Below are 23694 nucleotides of genomic sequence, written 5' to 3' on the forward strand. Positions count from 1 at the left end.
CGATTCCACAGGGCTGGCAACTCAGCTATCCCATAAAGCCTATGATTGAGGACAGCAATGGCATTTTCCATCATATCCAGCCTCCATGTCCCTGTCCCTAATCATTTTAACTTTCTTCTCCCATTCCATAAGAACATAAGAACAAGCCTGCTGGATCAGACCAGAGTCCATCTAGTCCAGCACTCTGCTACTCGCAGTGGCCCACCAGGTGCCTTTGGGAGCTCACATGCAGGATGCGAAAGCAATGGCCTTCTGCTGCTGCTGCTGCTGCTCCCGAGCACCTGGTCTGCTAAGGCATTTGCAATCTCAGATCAAGGAGGATCAACATTGGTAGCCATAGATCAACTTCTCCTCCATAAATCTGTCCAAGCCTCTTTTAAAACTATCCAGGTTAGTGGCCATCACCCCCTCCTGTGGCAGCATATTCCAAACAGCATATTCCCTTTCCATTTGCTTTCATTCCTTTGGTTAGAATCTTTTCATGGTGCTATTAAGTACTGAAATGGGATTTTAAAACTGGTTTCTGTAAGTTGCCCTCAGCCAGCCATGGGAGAGGGTGGCGTATAAATCAAAGAATATTTTTTTAAAAAAAATTGTCATTCTTTGGAAAGTTTTCATAAACTTTGTACACAGACTGTCTGCATCCCAACAAGCTGTATGCCTTTGAAAGTTCTTTTCTGACCCAACAACTGAGTTCATTATTCATAAGTCGGAGTCCAACTGGCAAGAAACATTTGTACTATCATAATAATTATAGCAATGCTTTATATCTCCCTAATATATCCTTGATGTTTGCAAATGCTGAATTTAAAGTATGTTTAAAAACCTATCAAGCCATGTATTATTTATAAAAAGTTGCTGAAACATATGGCAAGCTCCAGCAGCTTGGTTGAACCGCTGCATATATATTAATGCACAGATAGAAAATATGTAAAATTATGAGAAAATAAGATAAGCATAAACCCTGAGAACACATAAGGTTCACTGAACCTATTTCCCCCTTCCCTTCTGCCCATCGTAACTGCAAGAGTTATTTCCAGATCTTGAATTCTGTGTAGCAAAGGAGACCAGATGCTGAGTGCATCTGTATGGTCCCTGTGCAGGTAAGTTGCCCTTGTAACTCAGTTACTGCCAGATTCAACAAACAAAAGCAATGTCAGAAACTTCAGAAAAAATGACTATCAGTCTGAAACATGGCCAAATGGCAAATGGGGGGAGGGCTCACAAACAAGTGGTGGGAATGAGCTAGGTTTAGAACTGGAGATGAGAAAATTGGGGGGAAACATAGATGTGCAAAGGCTATCACATAGAAGAGGGCAAGCCTAGCATCAGCAGGCTTAAATTGCAGGAGGGTAATGCTAAAACAATGGAACTAAATATCTGGAGGGTTGTGGAGAGAGAGAACTCCCTAACTGAAGGATCATGGCTGGACAGCCATCTGTCAGTATTTCCTGCACTGAGGCCCCTTCTGCACATGCAGACTAATTCACTTTCAATCCACTTTCAATGCACTTTGCAGCTGGCTTTTACTGTGCAGAATAGCAAAATCCACTTGCAAATAATTGCGAACGTGGACTGAAAGGGCATTATTCTGCATCTGCAGAAGGGGCCCAAGTAAGGATATGGAGCGAATGGCCAACCAGACCTTCCAACTTTTATTTATTTTGACATTCATTTTAGTGAATGTTTAGCCAACTCTCCCTCCCAAGCTCAGAGTGACAGCAGGATGGATTAGTGTGAATTACACACCTTTACTAGAAAGGATATACATTTCTGGAAATCCCACGATGAACTGATGAAATCTATAAATAGGCTGAATCATTATAAAAGTGTACAGTCCTTTGCCATAGCAACTTTACCAAAACTAAGCAGGTATTGGTCTTCTCAATGCCCGGACAGAAGCCCACCAGAGGACCATAAACAGGCTCTGCCTTCGGATTCATGATGGAACAAAGACACTAACAAAATAAACAAGTACAGCATTGGGATGAACTCAAAAGGCCCTCTACCCCCAGAGACCACCTCTGTTCTACCACAATGCCGCTCCTGAACGTGCAACTTGTTTCCAAGTTAAGATCAAAATTAATTAGTGTAAGCTCACAGCCAAGCTGCATGTGCAAATGATGCTGCTATTCAGATGCCAATCATTTGTGAAAAATGGGAGTCCACGGGGAGCCAAGCAGCCTCCTCCACTTGAACAACCACTGTGCTAATGCTAGGAAGGAACTATGCACAGCCTCAGTCCATTAACCGATTATTATCTCACTGTGTTTGCAGGGAGGCCAAGCTGGAGCCAGTCCAAGTTCCCATCTTCTTGGGACACAAGTGCTTCGGAACAATAAAAGGTGATACATTGTTGCAATTAATGTTCTTCACGGCTTTGTGTCTAATTAATTTCGCACTTGCTTTGTCCGCTGGGACCTCCTAGAGACCAGAACACCACCGCTTACACGGGTGAGGCTGATACATTGATTGCTGAACGCTTGCTAATTCTCAGTTTCCCCCTCCCTTTTCTTTTATCTCTCTCAGTACTTAAATGCGTTATTATTTGCTGTAGAAAGAAATTAGGCTGGCCTTCGGTAGTATCGTGTTTCCCCGAATATAAGACAGTGTCTTATATTAATTTTTGCTCCCAAAGATGTGCTATGTCTTATTTTCAGGGGATGTCTTATTTTTCCTGTGTTCTGTTTGTCGGGCATGCTTCCAAACAAAAACTTTGCTATGTCTTACTTTCGGGGGATGCCTTATATTTCGCACTTCAGCAAAACCTCTACTATGTCTTATTTTTCGGGGATGTCTTATATTAGGGGAAACAGGGTAGAAATAAGTGTAATGTTCTTCAGGATTCTTCGGCTTCTGTTGTTTAAAGTATCAGATGTATATGCAGAAAGCTCTTCCAGTGGTAAAATTTCTGAAAATATAACCCAGTAGGATCAACCCTTCCAAAGTCTGTAAACACATCACATTATTTCCAGAGCTTTAAAAACGTACTCTCATCTCAGTGGGACCGGCTTCGGAAGCCAACGTGAGAGCAATTGTTGTCAGAAGTTGTTTGGATACAGGTGAAGAAGAAAAGTTGTTGCTGTAACCAGCATGTAGAAATGCTGTTGAAAGCTGAATTTTCTCAGACTAAAATTCCAAACAGCTGTATTAAAGTCTTCTCATCCATGTTTACTGCTAATTCTTTTAACAACAAAAAACAAAAGCTGAATGTGAAAAGGAATATCCTCTTCATGATTGAGAGAAAGGACCAGAGGGATTAAGAGTCGGCGTGATGTGGTGATCGAGGCCGACAGACTCCAATCTGGAGAACGAGGTTCAATTCCCCATTCCTCCGCATGAAGCCTTCTGGGTGACCTTGGACCAGTCACAGTTCTCTCAGATCTCCCTCAGTCCATACAGAGGAAGGCAATGGTAAACCACCTCTGTTAGTCTCTTGCCTTGAAAACCCAACTGGGTTGTCTTAAGTTGGCTGTGACTAGACAGCTGGGCAAGCGGGGGGGGGGGGGAGAGGAAGCAGAAGAGTGAGAAAGTGAAGGCTTCTGATTCTTTCTCAAACCTGACTCTAAGGCCCCTTTCGCACACGCAAAATAATGCGTTTTCAAACCATTTTCACAACTGTTTGCAAATGAATTTTGCTATTCCGCACAGCTTCAAAGAGCACTGAAAGCAGTTTGAAAGAGCATTATTTCGCATATGCGGAATGAGCCTATATTTTACATTTATGCACTTTGTTTTTTGCCAGTGCACTCTGGAGTCACTTTGGTGGGAAATGTTAAACTTTCCATACTTTGTAATTTTGGGTACTCATCTACAAACCAGGAAATTTCCCCAGGTTTGCAGAAATATACTCTAGGCCTGTGTGGCTCTTGGTTTGAGATGACAAGGACAGGAGAGATCACCCAACACTGTTTGACATATGACGGTACCTGCAAGTTGCAAAATGAGCCCTAGAATGTTGGGTGTGGTCTTCACATTACCATACTTGATGAGTATTTTAGAGAAGTATCACTAATTCAGAGAAGTATCGCCATTAAGTTCTCTCCCAATCAGCAGACTTTAAACTTTCTGGTTTAAAAAAGGGGGAAGGATAGCAAAGCTATATATAACAGAGCAATAGCAACAGGGGAAAGTTGAGGACTACAAGTGTATTTTATCTCTGCTGTTCTTTCCAAAGAGGTGCCACTGCAGAAAATCTGCTCTCATTTAGTGAATTGTTCGTCAAACGCAAATACTATTGTCTGATGGGCTTCATTAAAGTCTATTATGCACAACACCCCCACATCCCGCTGCCCACTTGGGATTGGTAAAAACCATGCATTGTAGTGTCACATGGATCATGACTAAGTTAATTTCTTTTTAATTATACCCTTTTCAACAGTACTAAAAAAGATGTGATTTTAAGATCCTTTCGCGTTGGAGATCCACACCTCCAAAATTGTGTGCTTACAATCACAATAATTGCATGAGGAAATGACCAGTTAGAAACCTGAACTGGTCATTTGAGAATGAAATTACTGCAGCTGCATGGGCAATCAACGTAATTACTCCAAGTATTTGGGATGCCTATTTGCTGAAGTGCATGAGAGAATTTGGGGCCACTGTGCGTGATCCCCAGCAAAGGACACGTCCTCCATATCCTCAAACTACTCAGTGATAAAACGGCCTCTCTAGCCTTTGTACTCAACTCACTGGGGGAATCTCCTGCATCTGTCATTTCTTTCCAATTCTGAGTGGTTACAAAAAACTTATCCATGGAGGAGGCTGATAAGCAGCTGGATCTCAGGAATATCTGAAATTCTGCCATGCAGAAGCTGTTAACAGGGCCAGAAGCTATTCGATGTTCACGATCTAGCTACCAGGAGACATTAGAATTGGTTTCCTTATGTACTGTGGGGTCAGAGGTGGGATCCAGCAGGTTCTCACAGGTTCCTGAGAGTAGGTTACTAATTATTTGTGTGTGCCGAGAGGGGGTTACTAATTGGTGATTTTGCCATGTGATTTTTGCCTTAGTTATGCCCCTCCTCTCAGCAGTAGCGTGCAGAACTTGAAGCAGTCTAGCAGGAGGTGCACCGGCGAGTGTGGCAGCCTGTGCCTGCATGCATTCATTTCCCGCCCAAGGACCGGCGCAGCGGCTGAGTCCTTGCCACAGCCCTGCCCAGGAATGCCCTGCCCCCGGAATGCCCGACAACGCCCCTGTCGTGCCCCGCCCAGGCCTATTGGCGCTACGCTACAGTTTGAATCCCACCACCATGGGAACCTGCTACTAAAATTTTTGGATCCCACCACTGTGTGGGGTTCTTCCATAGCTGGATCATGCATGACAACAACCATTAGCATGGTTTCATGCTAATCATATTTTCTTCCAAGGAACATTGCAAACCTGTTTCAAAATCTGGATTCAAACTCTAGTTAATAGCAGAGATACTTAGCAATGTTGAATGGTACCACTAAATCATGGTTAGATCATAAAAGTAAGGGGTCAAATCGTGGAGAAGGACAGAGGGAATATTTTCCCATTTGGACACATAGCTCAGGATTATTATGCTCAACAATAACCCACAAAAGCAGTCCATTTGAATACCATAATTTCCAAGATGCCTGCTACTTCCCACAGATAGCTTATTTTCTGTGTGTGAAATTAAAGTGCACCAAGGGCCTTTTGGGGGTGCAAAACCAGCTGGAGAAACGAAGCTTTAATATACGTGAAGTGCAAAACCCTAGTCATATTAGAACTTCAGCAATGGCCCCTAAATCTGTATGCGAGCAATTCAAGCCCCGACCTTTAACCAAAGATAAATAGATATCAATTTTCATTTAGAAAAAGCCAACAAACATTCTGCAATGACAGGAGCATATTACTGACCTTCTCTTCTGACTTTATTAAACAGCTAATTCCTAGGAAAGATCAAGTTATTTGAAATGCCAAAATGGCAATAAATATTAAGAAATCATAACGGAAGCAAGCACGATAACTGGGAGAACTGTCTCATTTTGTCATCTGCTAGGGACTCAGCTCACACATCCAGCAAAAAGAACGACTTTAATAAGGGAAGCCGCTCTCCTTGGTTTTTATATCCAGTAGAGGCAATTTGTTCACTCTAAATCATTTTTTTTCCAAAAAGACGGTCCCAAAAAGAAGAGGATTTCCGGATGATGGCTGGCGTGTCTGTGTGTTTTGTGCGTGTGTGTGTGTGTGAGTGTGTGCATGCGTGCGCCTTTGCATGCCCGGAAGGAAATTTTAATCTAATGATGGTAATTGGCAAAATAAGTGCTGCCCGTTAGTGGAAGAGAAAGCACGTTGCTTAGGTTTCCATAAAGCCAGCCGTATTTATAATATCCTTCATTAAAAATAATCAAAGGCAATCAACATCTCCACTCTGCACATATTTATAATAAACTACTTGGGGGTATACTTAGGCGCTCTGCTTCATTTGTTGCTCCGCATGCACATTCTCAGCATAATCAAATGAGAACCAAGGCACAGACAGGGCTGTTTTTCCGCAGCAAATGTTAACGATAAAAAGCCAGTGGTTTGAAAGGGGAATCCCGCCTGCTTGCATCACAAATGATGGCACCAGGCATCACAAGCTGAAGCTATGGCACAGCAGCAGAACACACCAAGACTAAGGCCCTTTCCGCATGGCGGAAAGGGCACCTCTCCACCGGCAGAAATTATGCCGGTGGAGGGGAGGGGGCCATTCACACGGGAGCATGCGAGCAGCCCCTGGAGAGCCAGCGCAAAAGAGGCGGCTCCGCACAGAGCCGCCTCTTCTGCGTCCCCCCACTCACCTCGTCCTCTAGTGTCAGTCTGGAGGGTTGCAGGGACCCGCCCATGCTGCCCTCCGACCTCCAGGGGTCAGAGGGCAGTGTGGGCAGGTCTCAGCAGCCCTCCAGACCAACGTTGGAGGATGAGGTGAGTTGGGGGGCGGGAAAGCGGCTGTTCACACCGCACCGATGGGAAGCGGCGCCTTCACACTGCTTGGGGCCGCACAGGACGGCACTGCTGCATTGCAGTAGCCCTGCCTGTGCGAACAGCTCCCCAGGGACCGGTGTTTTTCCATCCCTGGGCTGCTGTTTTTGGCCCTGTGTGGAAAGATCCAGCATCCAATTATGGAACACTGCGCTTTAGAGACGGAGCCAGGGAAAATGTAGCCCGGTGCAAAATCTGAGTTTTCCACTCCCCACCCCCTGAACGGGCAGCCACCATCCCCCACCACGACCGAACAACGTTTTTTTGTACCAGGTCTTGAAGTCAGTGTATAGATCTGGGAGGAAGGAGGAGGGGTGATTTTCTGCCCCCCCCCACATGACTAAATGGCCACGGCCCAGGGATATTTGACCCCATGTGTCCCCCTGGGTGGTACACTCCTGCTGAGATTTAAAGAGCCCTGTCAGTAGCAGGGCTGGATGTAAGAATTTGGCGGCCTCTGAGAAAAGAAATCCAGAACTGACAAACCTGCAGTTCTTGCCAACACAAGGGAAAAACAGAAAGGGCAGTATTGATAGGGCCACAGGGGAAAGCTGCCATCAAACTGGCACTAATATTAACTGAGTTGCCAGAATGGTTTAGCGGCTAGAGCAGTGATGGCGAACCTTTTCGAGACCGAGTGCCCAAACTGCAACCCCAAACCCACTTATTTATCGCAAAGGGCCAACCTGGCAATTTAACCTGAATACTGAGGTTTTAGTTAGAAAAAACGGCTGGCTCCGAGGCACGCATTGCTCAGGAGTAAGCTTAGTGAAGCAACTGTGCAATGCTTCCAATGGGTGAATCACGATCCTAGGAGGGTTTACTCAGAAGCAAGTCCCATTGCCAGCAACCGAACTTACTCCCAGGTAAAGGATCATGCCCAGGCCAGCCTAGATGTGTATGTGTGTGTGTGTGTTGGGGGGGGTGATTTTCCACCCCCCTCCCACATGATGAACTCTGTGCACAAGTGCCCACAGAGAGGGCTCTGAGTGCCACCTCTGGCACCCGTGCCATAGGTTCGCCACCACGGGGCTAGAGTGTGAGACTAGAACCTGAGAGTCTCCCAGTTCAAATCCCCACTCTGCCATGCATCTAGGCAAACTGGAGCCTGGGGACAAAACCTGAGTTTGCCCCCCCCCCCCCAAGGACGGCCACCCTCCCCCACCACGACCAAATGATTTTTTGCACCCGGTCACAAAACACCTCCCACCCCCAGCAAAACGTACATGAGCCCTTCACATGTAATACGTGGGTGATCTTCATAATAGCTTTCCAAGGTGAGCCAGTTTTATTGTCTTGATTGGGAAGCGACTTATGAACTGGTGAGCTCTCCTATCAAAGTTCATGCTCTTCACCACCACGCTTCACCAGCTCTGAACTTCAACACCTAGAATCTGAGCTTTGTGATCACGTAACAAAGGCCACACCACAAAGGAGCATTAGACACACTTTAAATTCACTTGCCGCCATGAGCTCAGATGTACCTAATGTGAATTGGGATTGTGGCTAGTATTTGCCCCCTTACTTAGCCAAGCACAATTTCTTTGCAAGTTTGAGTTCCAACTAAATCCACAGATTTTAATTTCACATTGCATGTTTTTATTAATTTTGTGTTGCAACGATCTGCACTCTCAACACTTACTGCTGAGAAGCTATAAAATGCTATTTAGTCCACCACTTAGTCAAAATTACGGCTGCAATTATATAAGCGGTAGGAGCACTATCTCCACTGCTGACTGAGAAAATCAGAAGCCCATGTAATCTCCCAGTGGTGGTTTTTGTAGGTTTCCCTCTTTATTGATTCCATTAAAGATGAAAAATTGGTAAATCACTGTAGTGACTGAGTTTGTCTAAGTACAGCAATTCCTCACTCAGCTATGTCTCCCCTCCCCCGCCCAAATCAGCTCATCTTAAGCTGATGGCCTTAAGTATTTTTGAAGGCGCATCAACAACAGAAGCTAACTGTCAACTCAACCTTATGTCATCCAAGTTTGTAGAGCTTAAAACTCAGTAACCAGAAACATGCAATCTGGTAGTTCACATGAAGTTCACAAAAATTCTGCAGTATCACAGCAATGGAGAGAAAAAAATTAATCATTATTTAAGCCCCAGTCAGAATCCTCTTTGATATGCTCCATGAGAAATAAGTGTATGTTAATTAATAAACGTGAGTGGCACTAAACTTAACTGTTAAATATGATATAAATAAAAAGATGCTATTTGCCAGCTGTCATAAAGAAGAGACATTGAGGCACTAGCTAATCTTTCTTCATCACAACAAAATACCTGGTTTTTCACCAATGTATTCTATAACTACTTGGCAAGCTGTTTACAGATATTATCACACACTTGAAATGCATGGTGTATAAAAATGTTATTATGTCCACACATAAAAAAAGTGGGGATTTCTACCCACTAATCGTTGTTCTCTGAACATCTATCTGGTATGGATTTATGATTATTACCAACAACAGCAATAATAACAACAACAACAACAGCTCATCTGAGAAATATTTCATCCAGATTCTTGGAAACTGAAGATGTCTAGCATAAGAAATACAAGGGGGTCTGTGCTAGCCCAGGGGAATTGGTGAATTTTTAGATTCTTTGAATCATTGGCTCTAAGGCTTTATCACAAACAGCATTTGAAACTCTTTTCCGTTTCAAAAGTGGTTTCTGTTTGAGGAACAAACAACTCCAAAGGCTCCTTTGAGCTCACAGAGTTCTTTGCATCCTGGCCATTACACGCAGGTTACTTATCCTTGCAAAGAACTTTTTAAACAAGTCTAACAATATTTACAATCACAAAAACCATTCAAACCTTTTTTGTTTTGTTTTTTCCCCACACACAATTGTCATGCACAATATACTAACTACAAACTTATGACTTGTTGGCTCTACGTGGTCATGGGTAAAAGCGGTAGAGTGCTAGAAAGTGTGCGGAACAGGTCCGCTGTGCTTCTTTCCAGATAGGAACTGGCCTGCTGAAATGTATGTTTGTATACACCAAGTTTTTAAAAAAGAGAGTACTGACACTTCTTACCTTTCCTCAGCTGTATATTAAGCCTCTTTCCTATCCTTTTGGTGTTGTAGCCGCTGTTTGAAGTGGGCGTGAGAACTTTTTGTGGTGATGGAGATAGGCCCAAGGGTGGTTTTCCTGATGAATTCACACTATGAGGTAGTTGTGAGTAAGAGTCCGTCTGATCTGCTTGATTGTTCATTCGGGGTATTCTTTGCAACGTGTGGTGTCCAGAGTGGTTAATGCTCTTACTGTCAATATACTGGGAATCTGGGCTAAACCGACTGGAGTAGTAAGGATTCTTCTCGCTTTGAGACAACTGTTCATACAGTTCTTTCTTCGCTGCTGGAACTACGTGGAACCAAATAATGGGTGTACGCATGGCTTGACGGAACATATGCTGTGCTCTAGGTTTTAGAATGAATGGAAAATTAGCAAATTAAGACTGTCAGACTAGAAGACATTACAAGTATAATTACTGATGTTAATTAGGCATCATGAAATGACATATTGTTGAAACTGAACTGTAAACTAAATGATGTTCTCAGACTGATCCATTATAAATGCCTTTGCGGCTGAGGTACATTTCTATTAAGTCAGCACAATTTAATGTATTTTCTTTGATAAAATACTTCACAAAAGTATATTTGATTACTGGCCAAAGTCTTTTTTTCTAAAATGCCATACACATTGTGACTTTCCATTCCCAAAAAATCTCTGCAAATTTTTTTATCAAAAATGAGAACATGTAAGCATATCAGTTTACTATGCATTTTACTTAATAACTATACATTGCTCTAGGTTAATCAATATTAAATTGTCTAGTTTCCATATTCAAGTCCTCTATTTCTTCTATCCAATGAAAAGATTGATTTAACTATTTCTCAGGTCCTGTAAGACAAAGCAGGCCTATGGTTGAGGCAGCCACGGCAATCCATCTAGCAGGCCTCTCTCTCCCCCTCCTTCCTCCCTCTCCCACCGCCCTATGAAATGATTCTGTCTATTTCTCTTTTAAAACTGGCATAAACATTTTAATTGTCTTTTATATCACCTGGATAAATTGCTTTTAGATTTTATTGTTTTGTTTCATGCTGGAAGCCACTCGAGCCCATAAGGGGCAGGAAGGCCTATAAATAGAATGAAACAGATATTTTCTGAATGGGCATTTCATAAGTCCACTTATATATGCAAAGGCACCGTTAATCAGGGAAGTTCTGGTGCAAATAGAAGTGGCACAGGGATCATGACTTGCCTGCCAGCAGTTTGCATGATCATGAAAGTGAAAGTCATTTTCCAGTATAGTAAAAGCTTGTTTATTTAGAGATCTATACCTAAACATTAGCATAGGATTCATAGGATTATGTATGATGAATTTCCCCAGTGCTGAGTCCAACAGATAATAACCAACAGACAAAATTGGACCCAATCCAGCTAACCTCTGTGCTTTTTAGAGTGTTCATTTTAAATGAAACAAAACAAAAAGATCTGTAGTTTGGATTTGTATCAAAGCAACATGCAGGCGGCTTCAAGTCAATGCAATCCATGGCATATAAAAGACCATTTTGTATCAGTTCTCCCCAGTTTTGAAACTCCTGTATATGTTTGCAAATGGCATTGCTGGGGTTATAAACAATGCCTTCTGTTTAAATGGGTACACATCCTCCAATGCACAAACTGTAGTCAAACACACCCTATCCTGTTTTGCAGAGATTTCTCCCAAATCTCCCCTTTGGAGAGATTTCTGATTTCACAATACTTACGTGCGTGTAACTGCCCCTCCCTAAGACTACTTTGTTTGGTGACGCTCCAGAATACAACTGCAGCATATTCTAGGAGTCTCTGGATTGAAATTACTGATGGAAATATTAGACACAGGTTGTCTTGATTTGATTTAATGAAACATATTAAATTGTAAAGTTATACTTACTGCTCAAATCTTCTGTTGCGGAGGTCTCCATCATTAATTCTGACAATACAGTCATTTTCATGAAAGAGGTTTTCTTGCTCTGCTTTCCCACCTTTCTCTAATCGCTTTACTAACAGCCCCAATGTTCTAGAATATAAAGATAACCCAATCAGTGTTAAGAATAGTAATTTAACAACATAATAAAAGCTTTGCTGGATCAGAAAAATGGTCATCGTTACATCATGTTCCATTTCCCACAGAAGTTAATCTGTAAACAAGGCACGGCACCATGCCACTGGCCAACTAAGACTAGCTCCACCCCTGGGAATGCCCCGTTGCACTGACAGGGTTGGCAGGAGCACAGGAACACTGGCACAGCACCCAGTGCCATATCAGGCATTCCAAAGGGCTGCCATGGCCACTCATTGGTGTCTTTGCCTCTCCACTGGGAAAAATACCCCAGGAAGGGCAAATCCATCGGTGCAGTCCCATTCTGTCCCCCAAACAGCTCCCCCCTTGGATCGGTCTGTAAGAAACTTATTTCCAGCTTTATCATTTACTATACTTTAGATGCAGAATAGGAATATTAATATCTGTAACAGAATTTATTCTATTGGTATATAATGAGGCTCACAAAACTGCAAATCGAGCGTTGATGCAAACTTTCACAAGACGGCACAAAAATACTTGTGCAAAACTGCACAGGGCTAAAGAATCTTTATGTACATCTCTAGTCTAGCATCCCTTCTATTAAGATTACACTGGAACAAGAAGCACAACTATTATTTCAGAATGGTTGTAGATTTTTAGAACGGTGCAAACCTTACCAAAAAAAAATCTATTTTTCCCCTGTGAACCTCTACCCTCAACCACGTCTACATCAAGCAGACAAAATGCACTTTAAAGAAAGCTTTTTACAGGACTTCATGATCAACAAAAGATGTTTTGAAATATTCATGGCCAGATGCATTAAAGCAACTAAACACATTTTAAGTTTTTAAAAAGCGGCAACACATCAGTCAGCACTTTGAACTTTCAAACCCATTCATTTTAAAAGTATGACTTTGAAGAAAGTAAAAATGGCAAAGATGGCTTTTATACTGTTATCACACCATGCAAAATGTCCTCTGCTTCCCCCTAAACCTATGCTAATGTGGGAGATTGCAAGGAAACCCCACTTGTAATTTCATCAGGAACTGATTGTAAGAAGGAGGTTTCCAAACCACATCCACTCAACCAACCACTTACCCACCCACCCACCTACCTATCTGATTTTTAGGTTGCCCTTCCCCAATGGGCTCAGGGTGACTTACAGCAAATAATTAAGATATCTAGTAAAGTTCCAAAACCAATACCAGTAAACCCTGGCACCCCTTAAAATTGAGGGATATAGATTCACATACCATCCCCAACGCTAATGTACTAATCAATCATGCTGGGGATGGAAAAGGAAGGAGGAAAGAGAAAAGAGAGGCCAGCGAGATGAAAATCATTCCAATATATGGTCTTTTACACTTTTGGTTTTCTGGTTAGAACCTCAAATTAATTCTATATGCAATGAACCTTACAAAAGTAAGATTCTGGCAAATGGGGGGGGGGGGGCAGAAGTATTTGTTTGTTTGTTTCTTGTTTGTCTTCTAGGCCACCCTTCCTGAAATGGGCTAAGGGAGGCTTTCAACAAAGAAATTGTCCATCTTGGACATCATCATATAACAAAACCCATCAATCTGATATAAAATTCCACAGTCCAAAGAAACCTTGGCACCTTAAAATCGAGGACATCAAACATAGCCAATACTCGCCCTCATCAATATCTTCAAATTGGAGATGGAAAGAAGAGTAGGGACAGGGGGAAGACAGGCCAGCCCAATGGAAACCATTGCTCTCCTCAACCATGGGCCTAGCAGAACTGCTCCCTCTAACAGGCCCTGCAAAGTTGCACAAAATCCCACAGGGCCCTGATCTCCCTCAACAGAGCATTCCACGAGGCCGGGGCCAGGGCCAAAAAAACCCTGGCCCTGGCTGAGGATAGCCAGACTGTTTTAAGGCTAGAGGCCACCAGCAGACTGTCATTTGCTGAGCGCAAAGTTCTTTGGGGAACACATGGGGAGAGGCAGTCTCACAGGCATGATGGTCCCAGATGGTCCTCAGGCTGAGAGAAACCCATGCTAAGTAAAGGCACACTCTATGTATTTCAAAGCATGAGGGCAAAGTTTTATAGAATGTAGGAGGAAGCCATTCCCTAGTTCAGTGTTGGCAAACCAATTGGCCATGCTGGCAGGGGCTGATGGGAATTGTAGTCCATAACATCTGGAGTGCCAAAGGTTTGCCACCACGGCCCTAGTTCATACTTCACATGAAACGTTTACCTACTCTCTGATCTCTAGCTACCAGAACGTCATATCAGTTACAACCAGAAAATTGTCTTCAACTGACATTTATTGTTGTCAGGCATCTTAGAATCTTTAAACTCCCTGTTCCTTATGCAATCATTCTCATTACTGTGTACTTATTGAACACAGATAGTATTTAATTGCTATGTGTGAGGCCCACTTGGGACTGACCCCTCAGCCGTGCAATAATTACATCTCTTCAGATGCATAGGATGTTTGCTCATGCAGCTCTGGAAAGTCATTTCAAAACAATATTTGCGCATGCAAGAAACAGCATTTGAACCAAGCTCTCCTACATTAACTTGTGGGTGTTAGTTAATGAGAGTAATTGCAGTTTTGACACAGATTATTTTTGTATTATACATTATTATCATATGACAGGATTAATAAGATTTCAGCTTGTTTAAGGGCTTATGTGGCTAGGTTTGTGACGAGATGTGTTGTGTAGTCGGCAAGATGTGCTGTGAATGGTTATAAGATTCAGGATACAGTTTCCTTTAAAATGGAAATCAACGGACTCTCGTTACTGCAAGATAACATTAACGTGCTAATTAATAAACACTGAACTGTCTGGGAGAAGAAATGAATGAAATATTAACAACCTGTCCAAATGTAATTTTTCAAGCTGCAGCCCTATTATCCTTAACAAAAAGAAATTAAAGAAGGAAATGACCTGTTGCCATTCATTGGGAAAGTATGGCTGTTTGGAGAAACTAATAAATGGCAACAGTGTCTCTCATGCCATCTTGTTTATGGCTGATGAAGTTTGTTAAACTGGTCAATTTAATTGAAGGAGGGGAAACACACCAAAACATTTTGTTGTTAAATGGGAAAAATCATCCAATTAAGGGAATTGGCAGCACTTCTACCTAACTTGGGGGGGGGGGGGGATCGCAAAATGTATGCCTAGTTTATGACATTAGTGACTGAGTTACTTCAGAAACTTTTGATGGCCTCCCCCCCCCCCCAATCCTACAAGACCCTAGATCGGGGGTGTCCAACTCTGGGATTTCAGATGTTCATGGATTACAGTTCCCATCAGCCCCTGCTGGCATGATGGGAATTGAACATCTGAAGCCTCAGAGTTGGACACCCCTGCCGTAGATTCATATGCTGTTCCAAATGTCCCCTGCCATCTAATAGTATTTTGGGAAGATCAGCAAGTTGCAGTGGCAGGGGGAAGCAAAGAAGCTCTCTGTCAGTGGACAATATAGTCAGGCACCAGCTAATAGAACGGTGTCCTATCACTCTTGTCTATTAATACAGAACATTCCCTCCACTCTAGTAAGCCTTTTTCTAACAGCAGGGACTCTTCTTCCAGAGGAAGGATCCATACACTGGAGCAGGGCTCAATACTACTCTGTTCCAGAGAAATATGATAGTACGGTCAGTTGAGCTGTAGCTGTTGAGAAAATTGTACACTTCTGCATTAGAATTTAGTCTTGAACAAATATGAGAATTATCATTATTTTACATGCTGCCTTTGTCAAAACCATTATTTTTTGTGCATTACTGAATATGATCCTTTGATACAAGAGCATTTATAGTTCATTGAATGGCTTTCAAATGGAGGGGGGTGCAGGACTAGGTAGACACTAAGACGCAGGCGGAGCATTCTACAACAAAGAAGGTCCGGCATGCTTTGTTCTATGGCGGAGGCATGTACAACCCTATTATCTTTCTGTGGAACACAGTACATCTGAGTAAAGTGTAACATACAACCCACTACCTTTACTATATTAGACAGAAGTGTTTTCAATCAGTACTGTAAGTGGCAGTCCTGATAACACTTTTCTGGAAGGAAGCCCTGGAGAATATAATGGATTTTCTCCTGAACAGAGCAATTTAGGATAGCTCCCCTTCACCTAAGTTAAAGGAAAATTTAGTCAGGATCCAACTCAACATGTCTTCCACAATTCAGATAGTTGTTTCCTGGGGAACCCTTGACTTACTTAATTTAAAAAAACCAACAACGGTCAACAAGACTTCGTGAAAGGGAACTTGTTCAGTGTAGCAAGTTCTTTCTGTAACATGTACAGCCACAGACTAATATTATAATATTTTACAGTACACTTTTCAGTTCACATGAAGGACTACTAAGACTCTGAAGAATTGGTCAGTGCTCTGAGTGTGTCTCCAAAACCTCTCACCACAGCATTACAGGACAGCAGTGTATTTGAAGAAGGAGCTTCCTGACAGAATTGAGGGGCAGAGATCCCTCAACGATTATTTTTTTTAAATCACTGGTCACTTCCATACATGTGATTTATTTGACTCATACTTAATTTGACTCATACTTAATTTTTAAAGTATACATTTTATTAATTAAATAAGAGGTTTACAAATTACTAGCCTGATCACATCAGATCTCATCAGCTAAGCAAGGTCAGAGACAGGCAATGACAAACTACCTTTGAACGTCTCTTGCCTTCAAAACCCGACAGGTCACCATCGGCTATGACTTGACGGCAATTGTGCATGTATTCCAAGCGATGTGGTTAATTTCACCGATTAAATAATTTGCAAAATAAAAAGTTTCATAATCTATCATATACTATGCAAGCCTATGCAGTTTGCCATGGGCTTTCACTGGATAAATTCGGCACAGAATTGCACTGTTAGAACTACAGCAGTCATGCAGATGTTTCAGAGTATTTGCCCTATGCCTGTGCTAAAATACTGATTACATCCAGATGAAGCAGTCAAAAAGAAATGCTCATAAAGACAGTTTCTGCTGTCAACAACAACAACAAACTCCATTATAGAATGTCAATGAGCATTTTCCCCACAGTTTGTTTTCATTAAGGGAAACCATGGTGGAACTATTTAGCAGCATCTCTGAATGTGGTCCTTTGGGGAGGCAATTTCTTCAGTATGTGCTTCAGAGACTGATGGTGTTTTAAAAGGCACAATTGTAATGTATTCTTTTCTTTTCATTCAACTGTACCATCTTTAATAAAAAAAAGTTTTAACTATAAACTATCCAAATGTGCATCGAACACCCATGAATGTATTCCAGTAACCTAATACAACTTGTAATACCACTTAAGTCCCATCGTGGCTTCATAAGATTCAATGAGTTAATAACAACTAGTGGGAGATACACAGACTGCCATTTTGAACAGCTCAGCCATAAACATTACAGGTTTTTCCCAAACTCTGAATTATACCATTAGAGAATACATCCATCTTTTCCAAAAAAAAAAAATCATTACAAATCTTTTGCACTAAGAAATGTGATAATATACTTTCCATAAGATTTAAGAAATTTGTAACATTTTAAAAAGAGCTCAATTGTGTCTGGAATTTATCCAGGGTTTGAGGGTCACACCTGCCATACTTACTATTACACAGATAAATAAGCTTACTATTGGTGCTATTCCTTTCTTTCACAAAGCATGTTTTAATTTTGTAATGATGAACCATTAAGATCTCCACGGGGTGAATGAAGTGAAAACAAAGAACGTCTGTCACAATCAGTGGGAGATCTGATTTAGGGGGTTCCCATTATTCAAAATGCAGCTACCACAGGAAATTAAACAAATTAAATGCTCTTAGACTTATTCTAAGAGACCTATGATACGGCCTCTGGTTGGAATGGCCACACGCTACTGAACTGTTAAGCCATGCTTACTGAATTTCTACTAAGGGTAAGGGGTGTGTTCCTGTGGCATCTCTCCACAAACCAGAGCCTCTGGATATGAAACAATGGCACAACTATTATTACTGGAATGGCAGACTGTTTGCAACATGCGCAATGATGAACTTATATATATATATATATATACTGGTACACATATACTCATAGGGAAAAATTTATTAATGCCGATCTGTCTCTGTACTCCTGTTAGTTGTAACAACAAGGGGTATCAATAGATGGGAAACATGATTCACTGAATGAGAATGCCATTAACATGGGGGGGAAATGATGTTTTACAATCAGTAGAGTCTTAGTTGAATCTCTAGCAATTCCAGTTATGTGGCAGACCTAGGAAACACTTCAGTCTGAAACTTTGCAAGAACACTGCCAATCTGAAAGCACAGGGTTTCAACAGGTGGCCAGTGGCAAACTGACAAAATGAAGCTCCGTAGCTTTAAAAAAGATAAGTTGATGCAGTGAGAGAGATTGTATTTTGCAGGCAAAAGGCCACCAGGTTAACCCCTAGCATTCCCAGTTAATGCAACTAAGATAGCAGGTATTGAGAAAGAGTTTTCTCTGTCTAGGGCCTTGAAGATACCTCCTCCTGCCATTCCACGGGCAGACAGGTTTATTTATTACATTAGATCTAAGGCAGTGGTCCATGGAGGGGTAGCTTTATATATAATTAAGGAAAAGACATTTTGCCATGTGTGTGCATCGAGGAAGACATTACTTTTTTGAAAATGGAAATCACATGAAGCTTCTACTCCTGCTGGGCAGGCATATCATGGACTCATCAAGGCCAGTATTTTGTGTACTCTGACTGGGAGTGACTCTCTGCACGGGCCAATAAACCCGGGCTGAACACAGAATAAAACCCATGTTGGGAGGGGAAACTTCGCATGGATCCCACTCCTAATGTGAGTCCACTCCAGGTTTCCCCACCCCCCACCCCGGGTTTTTCAAGAATCACACTATCTGCGATCCTTTAGTTGTAACACGGATTGCAGCCGCTTGCAACTGTTTCCTGGTTTTTAAATGTCCTCCCTGCACAGCTACACAGCATGAGAGGTGCGAAGGCACAACGGCGAAGGCACAATGGCAGCCCGCATTGCTTCCACAGGCTCCATTCACTGCCTGCACAGAGGCATGCAAACAGGACAGCAGGAGAGCAGGAGAGTTTATCCTGCCTCCAACCTGCTCTCCAGGTGCTATGTGGAAGGGGCCTCTGTCTTTCACATCACTTACTACAGCACCCTTTTAACAGGCAATGCTAGATGTTGAAGCTGGGACATCAAAACAGAGCATCTCTCACTAAGTGACATCCCCTTTCCAAAGGAAAAACAGACGGTAGCTTCTCAATATAAGGAGAACAGCCTTTACTGACACAAGTTGAAAACGATTGAATGATTTCCTAGGACTGATGACATCTTTCTTAGCTTTTCAATAAGATTATTGTTGGAAGAAAGGGACTTTACGCTGTTTCCTGCCTCATCCTACTCAGGGGAGTTTTACTAGTGAGCTAGTGGCTAGATAGAGACTTAGGAATTTGTCACCTTTACTCTATCATGCTGACTCTATCCCTTTAATGTAGACTGATACTCTTAGGGACTTCCTCCCTTGCTTCCGCCTTCTTCTCAGAACCTCTCCATCTTACCTTCACCATGCCTAGGGAGAGGATGCATGCCTCGAGCATCCGCCTCCATCCAGCTAGATTAGAATACACAGTGAACCTATCTCTCCACCTTTCTATCCAGAATGCACTAATAAATACTCTTTTCATTAGATTAGAAACTACAAACGACTCTGACTTTCTTTTGTGTCTGAAGTTCTCTCTAGCAAGCTCAGCCACGCGTGTGTGCCCAGGTACTTCCTGTTCAGCCTCTGTGTCAGCTTCTGGCTACTTTTTTTTTTTGGTGAGTGTGGAACACATGCACCAGGTGTGGTTCTCCCAACAATTATTACATATCTCACAAAGCCTCTGGATAGTAAAGCAAACATGAAAATTCCCAGTTGCATACACCCAGTGGGCAAAAGGAAACTTAAGGTGGAGTCTTTTTATAATTTTTTTTTGATCATGCTTCTTTATAGGGTCTTTGAAAGAAAAACTATTTACTGGATTTTAAACGGATGCTGTGATTTGCTTTAAGTGGACAAAATAGTGTTGGCATCCAAATGTTTTAATTAGAGAAACAAAGACAATCTGGCAATGCTCTCTGATGGCCTCAGAATGTGGGATGGAAATATAAATAAGAAAATAAATGAAGAAAACAACTGAAAAACAAAACAAACAAGAGACTGCCCAAACACTGGGGAAGATCACTAAGCTCTCAGTGAAATGTCAGGGAGGCCTAAATGGCTCAAGTCACATTAAAATTGGCCTCTAAGCCATTCACACTTACGCGATGCAGTCGACACAGAGCACAGAAACTGAAAACAAGTAGCTCAGCAAAGCCAGGGAGTGAAAATGAGAGAGCAATTTCTAAAAGATTTATGACCCTTATGATTTTGAAAGGTGCTCTTGCACATGCTGGATATAGAAACAGATGATGGGAGTGGAAGCAAGACACAAGGGAAAAATCCATACCAAAAAAAAAAAATCCGGTCTGGGAACTATTTGCTGGATGGTGCCTGTTCTCACCCAAAAGAATAAAATTATCTATCTCCTGCTGAAGTACTATTAGGGCTACAATCAAATTTCAAGCTTTGATCTGATTTGCAGCTGCACTTTTAGAGAAGTGCTTTCCAAGGCTAAATTGAATCTAGAAACCCAGCCCACCGCCGTTTTCATTTGGGGACTTTTTGAGTTTGTCTCAGATTAAACCTTTTCCATGTGTCATTCAGAATCTCAGAGAATCACTTGATGATGCTCCAACCAAAATCCCCTAACGATCAATAAACAAGTCTGGGGTGTGACAGTCTGTCAAAATGCAATTCCTAACACATCAGGATAATTAATGATCTTGTGACAACTTCCCTACGAATACGGCATTTCTCAGAGTTCCTTTTCCCTGAAGTTTATGAGAATTTATTCTGCCATAAGCTAAGCACCACTCTCCATTCAGCGATACTAATACAGCTTATCAGCACTGCAAAAGCTTGCTATTTATGAAACACAGTTGCACTGAAGTACCAGATACTGTCTGGGAACTTCATTTGTATTAGTTATATGTAGAGGAAACCTCTGTGTTCACTAAGGTACAACGAATCAATTGAATGTTGTGGGTTTACCAGGCTGTGGTCTGGTAGTTTTGCTTTTAACATTTTCCTCTCATCTATGGCTGGTATCTTCTGAGGTTACTGTGACATGCCTCTGAAGATGCCAGCCACATATGCGGGTAAAACGTTAGAAGCAAAAACTACCAGACAACAGTCATACAGCCTGGAAAATCCAAACAGTTAAACAGTGGTCCCATTCCTCTATTTTCTAGTATCCCAAAATAAATCAGGAGGCCCTGAATATCTTGAAGTCTAGAATGCTGCCAAGCTGTAGGACTGATCATCACACCTTTCCAGTATAAACAAACAAAGTAATTGTATGCATCTACTTGTACAACCAGCCATCACAGTAGCCCTACAAAGGTATGTGAGCAGTGTTTCCGCAGTGTATAACATGGCTTTTCATCCAGATTCTATGCTTGGACCTCAAACAGTGCTTAAGATTTCTATCCAATTAAATATGCATATAATTGGAGTACAGGATTCTTTTCCTGTTTCTATCCTGCCCCACCAGTGGTTTAAGTGTAATTATTTGCACTGCACAGGTGAGTTGCTTAAATGAGATAAGTTTTTCTTTCACTAACTAAGATCAGGAACAAGAATTAAATCCTGGTTAAGAATCCTAGGGTTTTTCTTGGGGGGGGGGGGGCTTTGGTTAAGCTGCACATTGTACATTCATATATCACAGAAGACCTAGAATTAGTCTTAAACATCATTCATTCACTGTGTTCTGGACCCAAAAGGAGAGAGAAAGAGGGAGGTGCCAGACACAAGTGTAAATCTGGTATAAATGGATCAATTGCATATCTTAAGTTAGCTGCAATTATATTGGATGCACACCTTTTCCCATATTCTCTTTTGAAAACACCCAAATACAGGGGTGTGTTTTAAAAAATCAAACTGCTCATAAATTAACCCTTTGCATAGGTAAAAGCTACTACTTATCTGTGGCAACTGGCTCAGAATGATTTTTTTTGTTCCCCACATATATGTCCAGTCTCAACAATATATTTAGTATATCCTACAGTTACCCAAGGATTCTCACTTATCTCTAACCTCTTTCAACAGGCCTTAATCTATAGATGCCTAATGGAAATGCTTTTACCAATCCTAACAAATAGATTTGTTTATAATGTCCATTGGCATGATCCATGTAATAAGTTGCTTAGAAATATTGTAAGGCATAAGTAGAGCCATTGCTAAACACTAGCATTTTCAACAGTTTCCATAAGGGGCTGTAACAGTTGACTCCATTCGTATAATTAAACTCAACTGTAATTCTTTGGTAAAGCCCCCTATAGCAAAACACACAAAGTGTTCCAGACATTACACAAGTCTACTAATTTTCAACCTGGATGACCCATCTAGCCTGATCTTATTAGATCTTGGAAGCTAAACAGGGTTGCCTCTAGTTATTATTTGGGTAGGAGATGACTAAAAAGTCCAGGTTCACTATGAAGGAGGCCATGGCAAACTACCTTTGTTAGCCTCTTGCCTTGAAAACCGTACTGGGGCACCCTAAGTGACCTCTGACTCAATAGCACTTTACATACACACACCCATTTTCCATCCACATTAGCCTTGAAAAGTAAGTCCTCTTCATACCTTAATATCAGTTACTGTGAGCATCAGGGGAAAAATATTTTTCCTCTCACCGTCTCGAAAGGTAGTTACCAGCTAAGCTTCACATTTTATCATACCCTTATAATATAGATATTGTGGCCTACAGAGATCCTTGTGAAAGATTCGGGCGGGGGGGGGGGAGAGACCACTTAGTCATTCCATAAACCCAATCCTGACACAGCGTTTGGTCAGATACTGTATCCACAGCTCACCTATGCAGTCCTCATGGTCTGTGACTACTAGTTGTCTATCTAAACTGAGTATGTGATAGGCTCCAAAGTCTTCCGATTGAAATATTTTTAATACAATTATTTATGGCAATATTTAACAATTATGGGAAATGAACTTTTTGCCAAGCATGCTGTGAAATAATTATTAGCACAGATGCCAGTACGTATAATTTGGGGATCAAGATAAAAGGCTATTGGAATCAATTGAATGTAAAATCTATACTAAATCAATGTAATGGTAACTCAGAAAGAAACAGATTTGAGGTTCTTATGGGGTTGCAAGTGCCCCAATAGTGGCATAACCAGGTTGGCTTGTACTGTGCTTACAAAGGCTTATCAGTACCTCCTGTTTGGATCCAGTAAGGATATCTGCAAGCTCTAGATTATCCTCCCATGACAAGCTGGAGCTGAACAACATCAGTCTTCTACAGGCTGCATATTTCTCTCACAGCTCTCATGCATCTTTCAACGTTTCCCAACCAAAGTTTTCTGCTCTCTTATTTTTGCTTGGCAGCTAGACCATTTCAACAAGCTGTTGTGTTGCTATTTAAATTTTATCTAGATAAATTCCACCCTTTAGGAAATTAGCTCAGCTGACCCAGTTAAAATGATGAATATGTGCATGCCTTCTGGTACTTGGTGCAGGAGAACATTACTGGCCCAGGCAGTGTGCAAAACGTATCTGAGAAAA

General features: G+C 41.8%; 1 protein-coding gene across 4 annotated transcripts in view; it reads right to left on the reverse strand.

Annotated features, from left to right (window-relative positions):
- The window catches only part of PARD3 (par-3 family cell polarity regulator), a 605108-nt gene that overhangs the window by 252696 nt on the left and 328718 nt on the right, over positions 1-23694 (reverse strand). For all 4 annotated transcript variants that reach the window (XM_048510786.1, XM_048510784.1, XM_048510785.1 and 1 more), the window contains 2 exons: positions 11920-12045; positions 10017-10399 (listed from right to left, as the gene is read on the reverse strand). In XM_048510786.1, the coding sequence (XP_048366743.1) occupies positions 10017-10399; positions 11920-12045 (509 nt within the window). The remainder of the gene's footprint in view (positions 1-10016; positions 10400-11919; positions 12046-23694) is intronic.

This window comes from Sphaerodactylus townsendi, linkage group LG11, assembly GCF_021028975.2.
Source record: "Sphaerodactylus townsendi isolate TG3544 linkage group LG11, MPM_Stown_v2.3, whole genome shotgun sequence".
In the NCBI taxonomy this organism is placed as follows: Eukaryota; Metazoa; Chordata; class Lepidosauria; order Squamata; family Sphaerodactylidae; genus Sphaerodactylus; species Sphaerodactylus townsendi.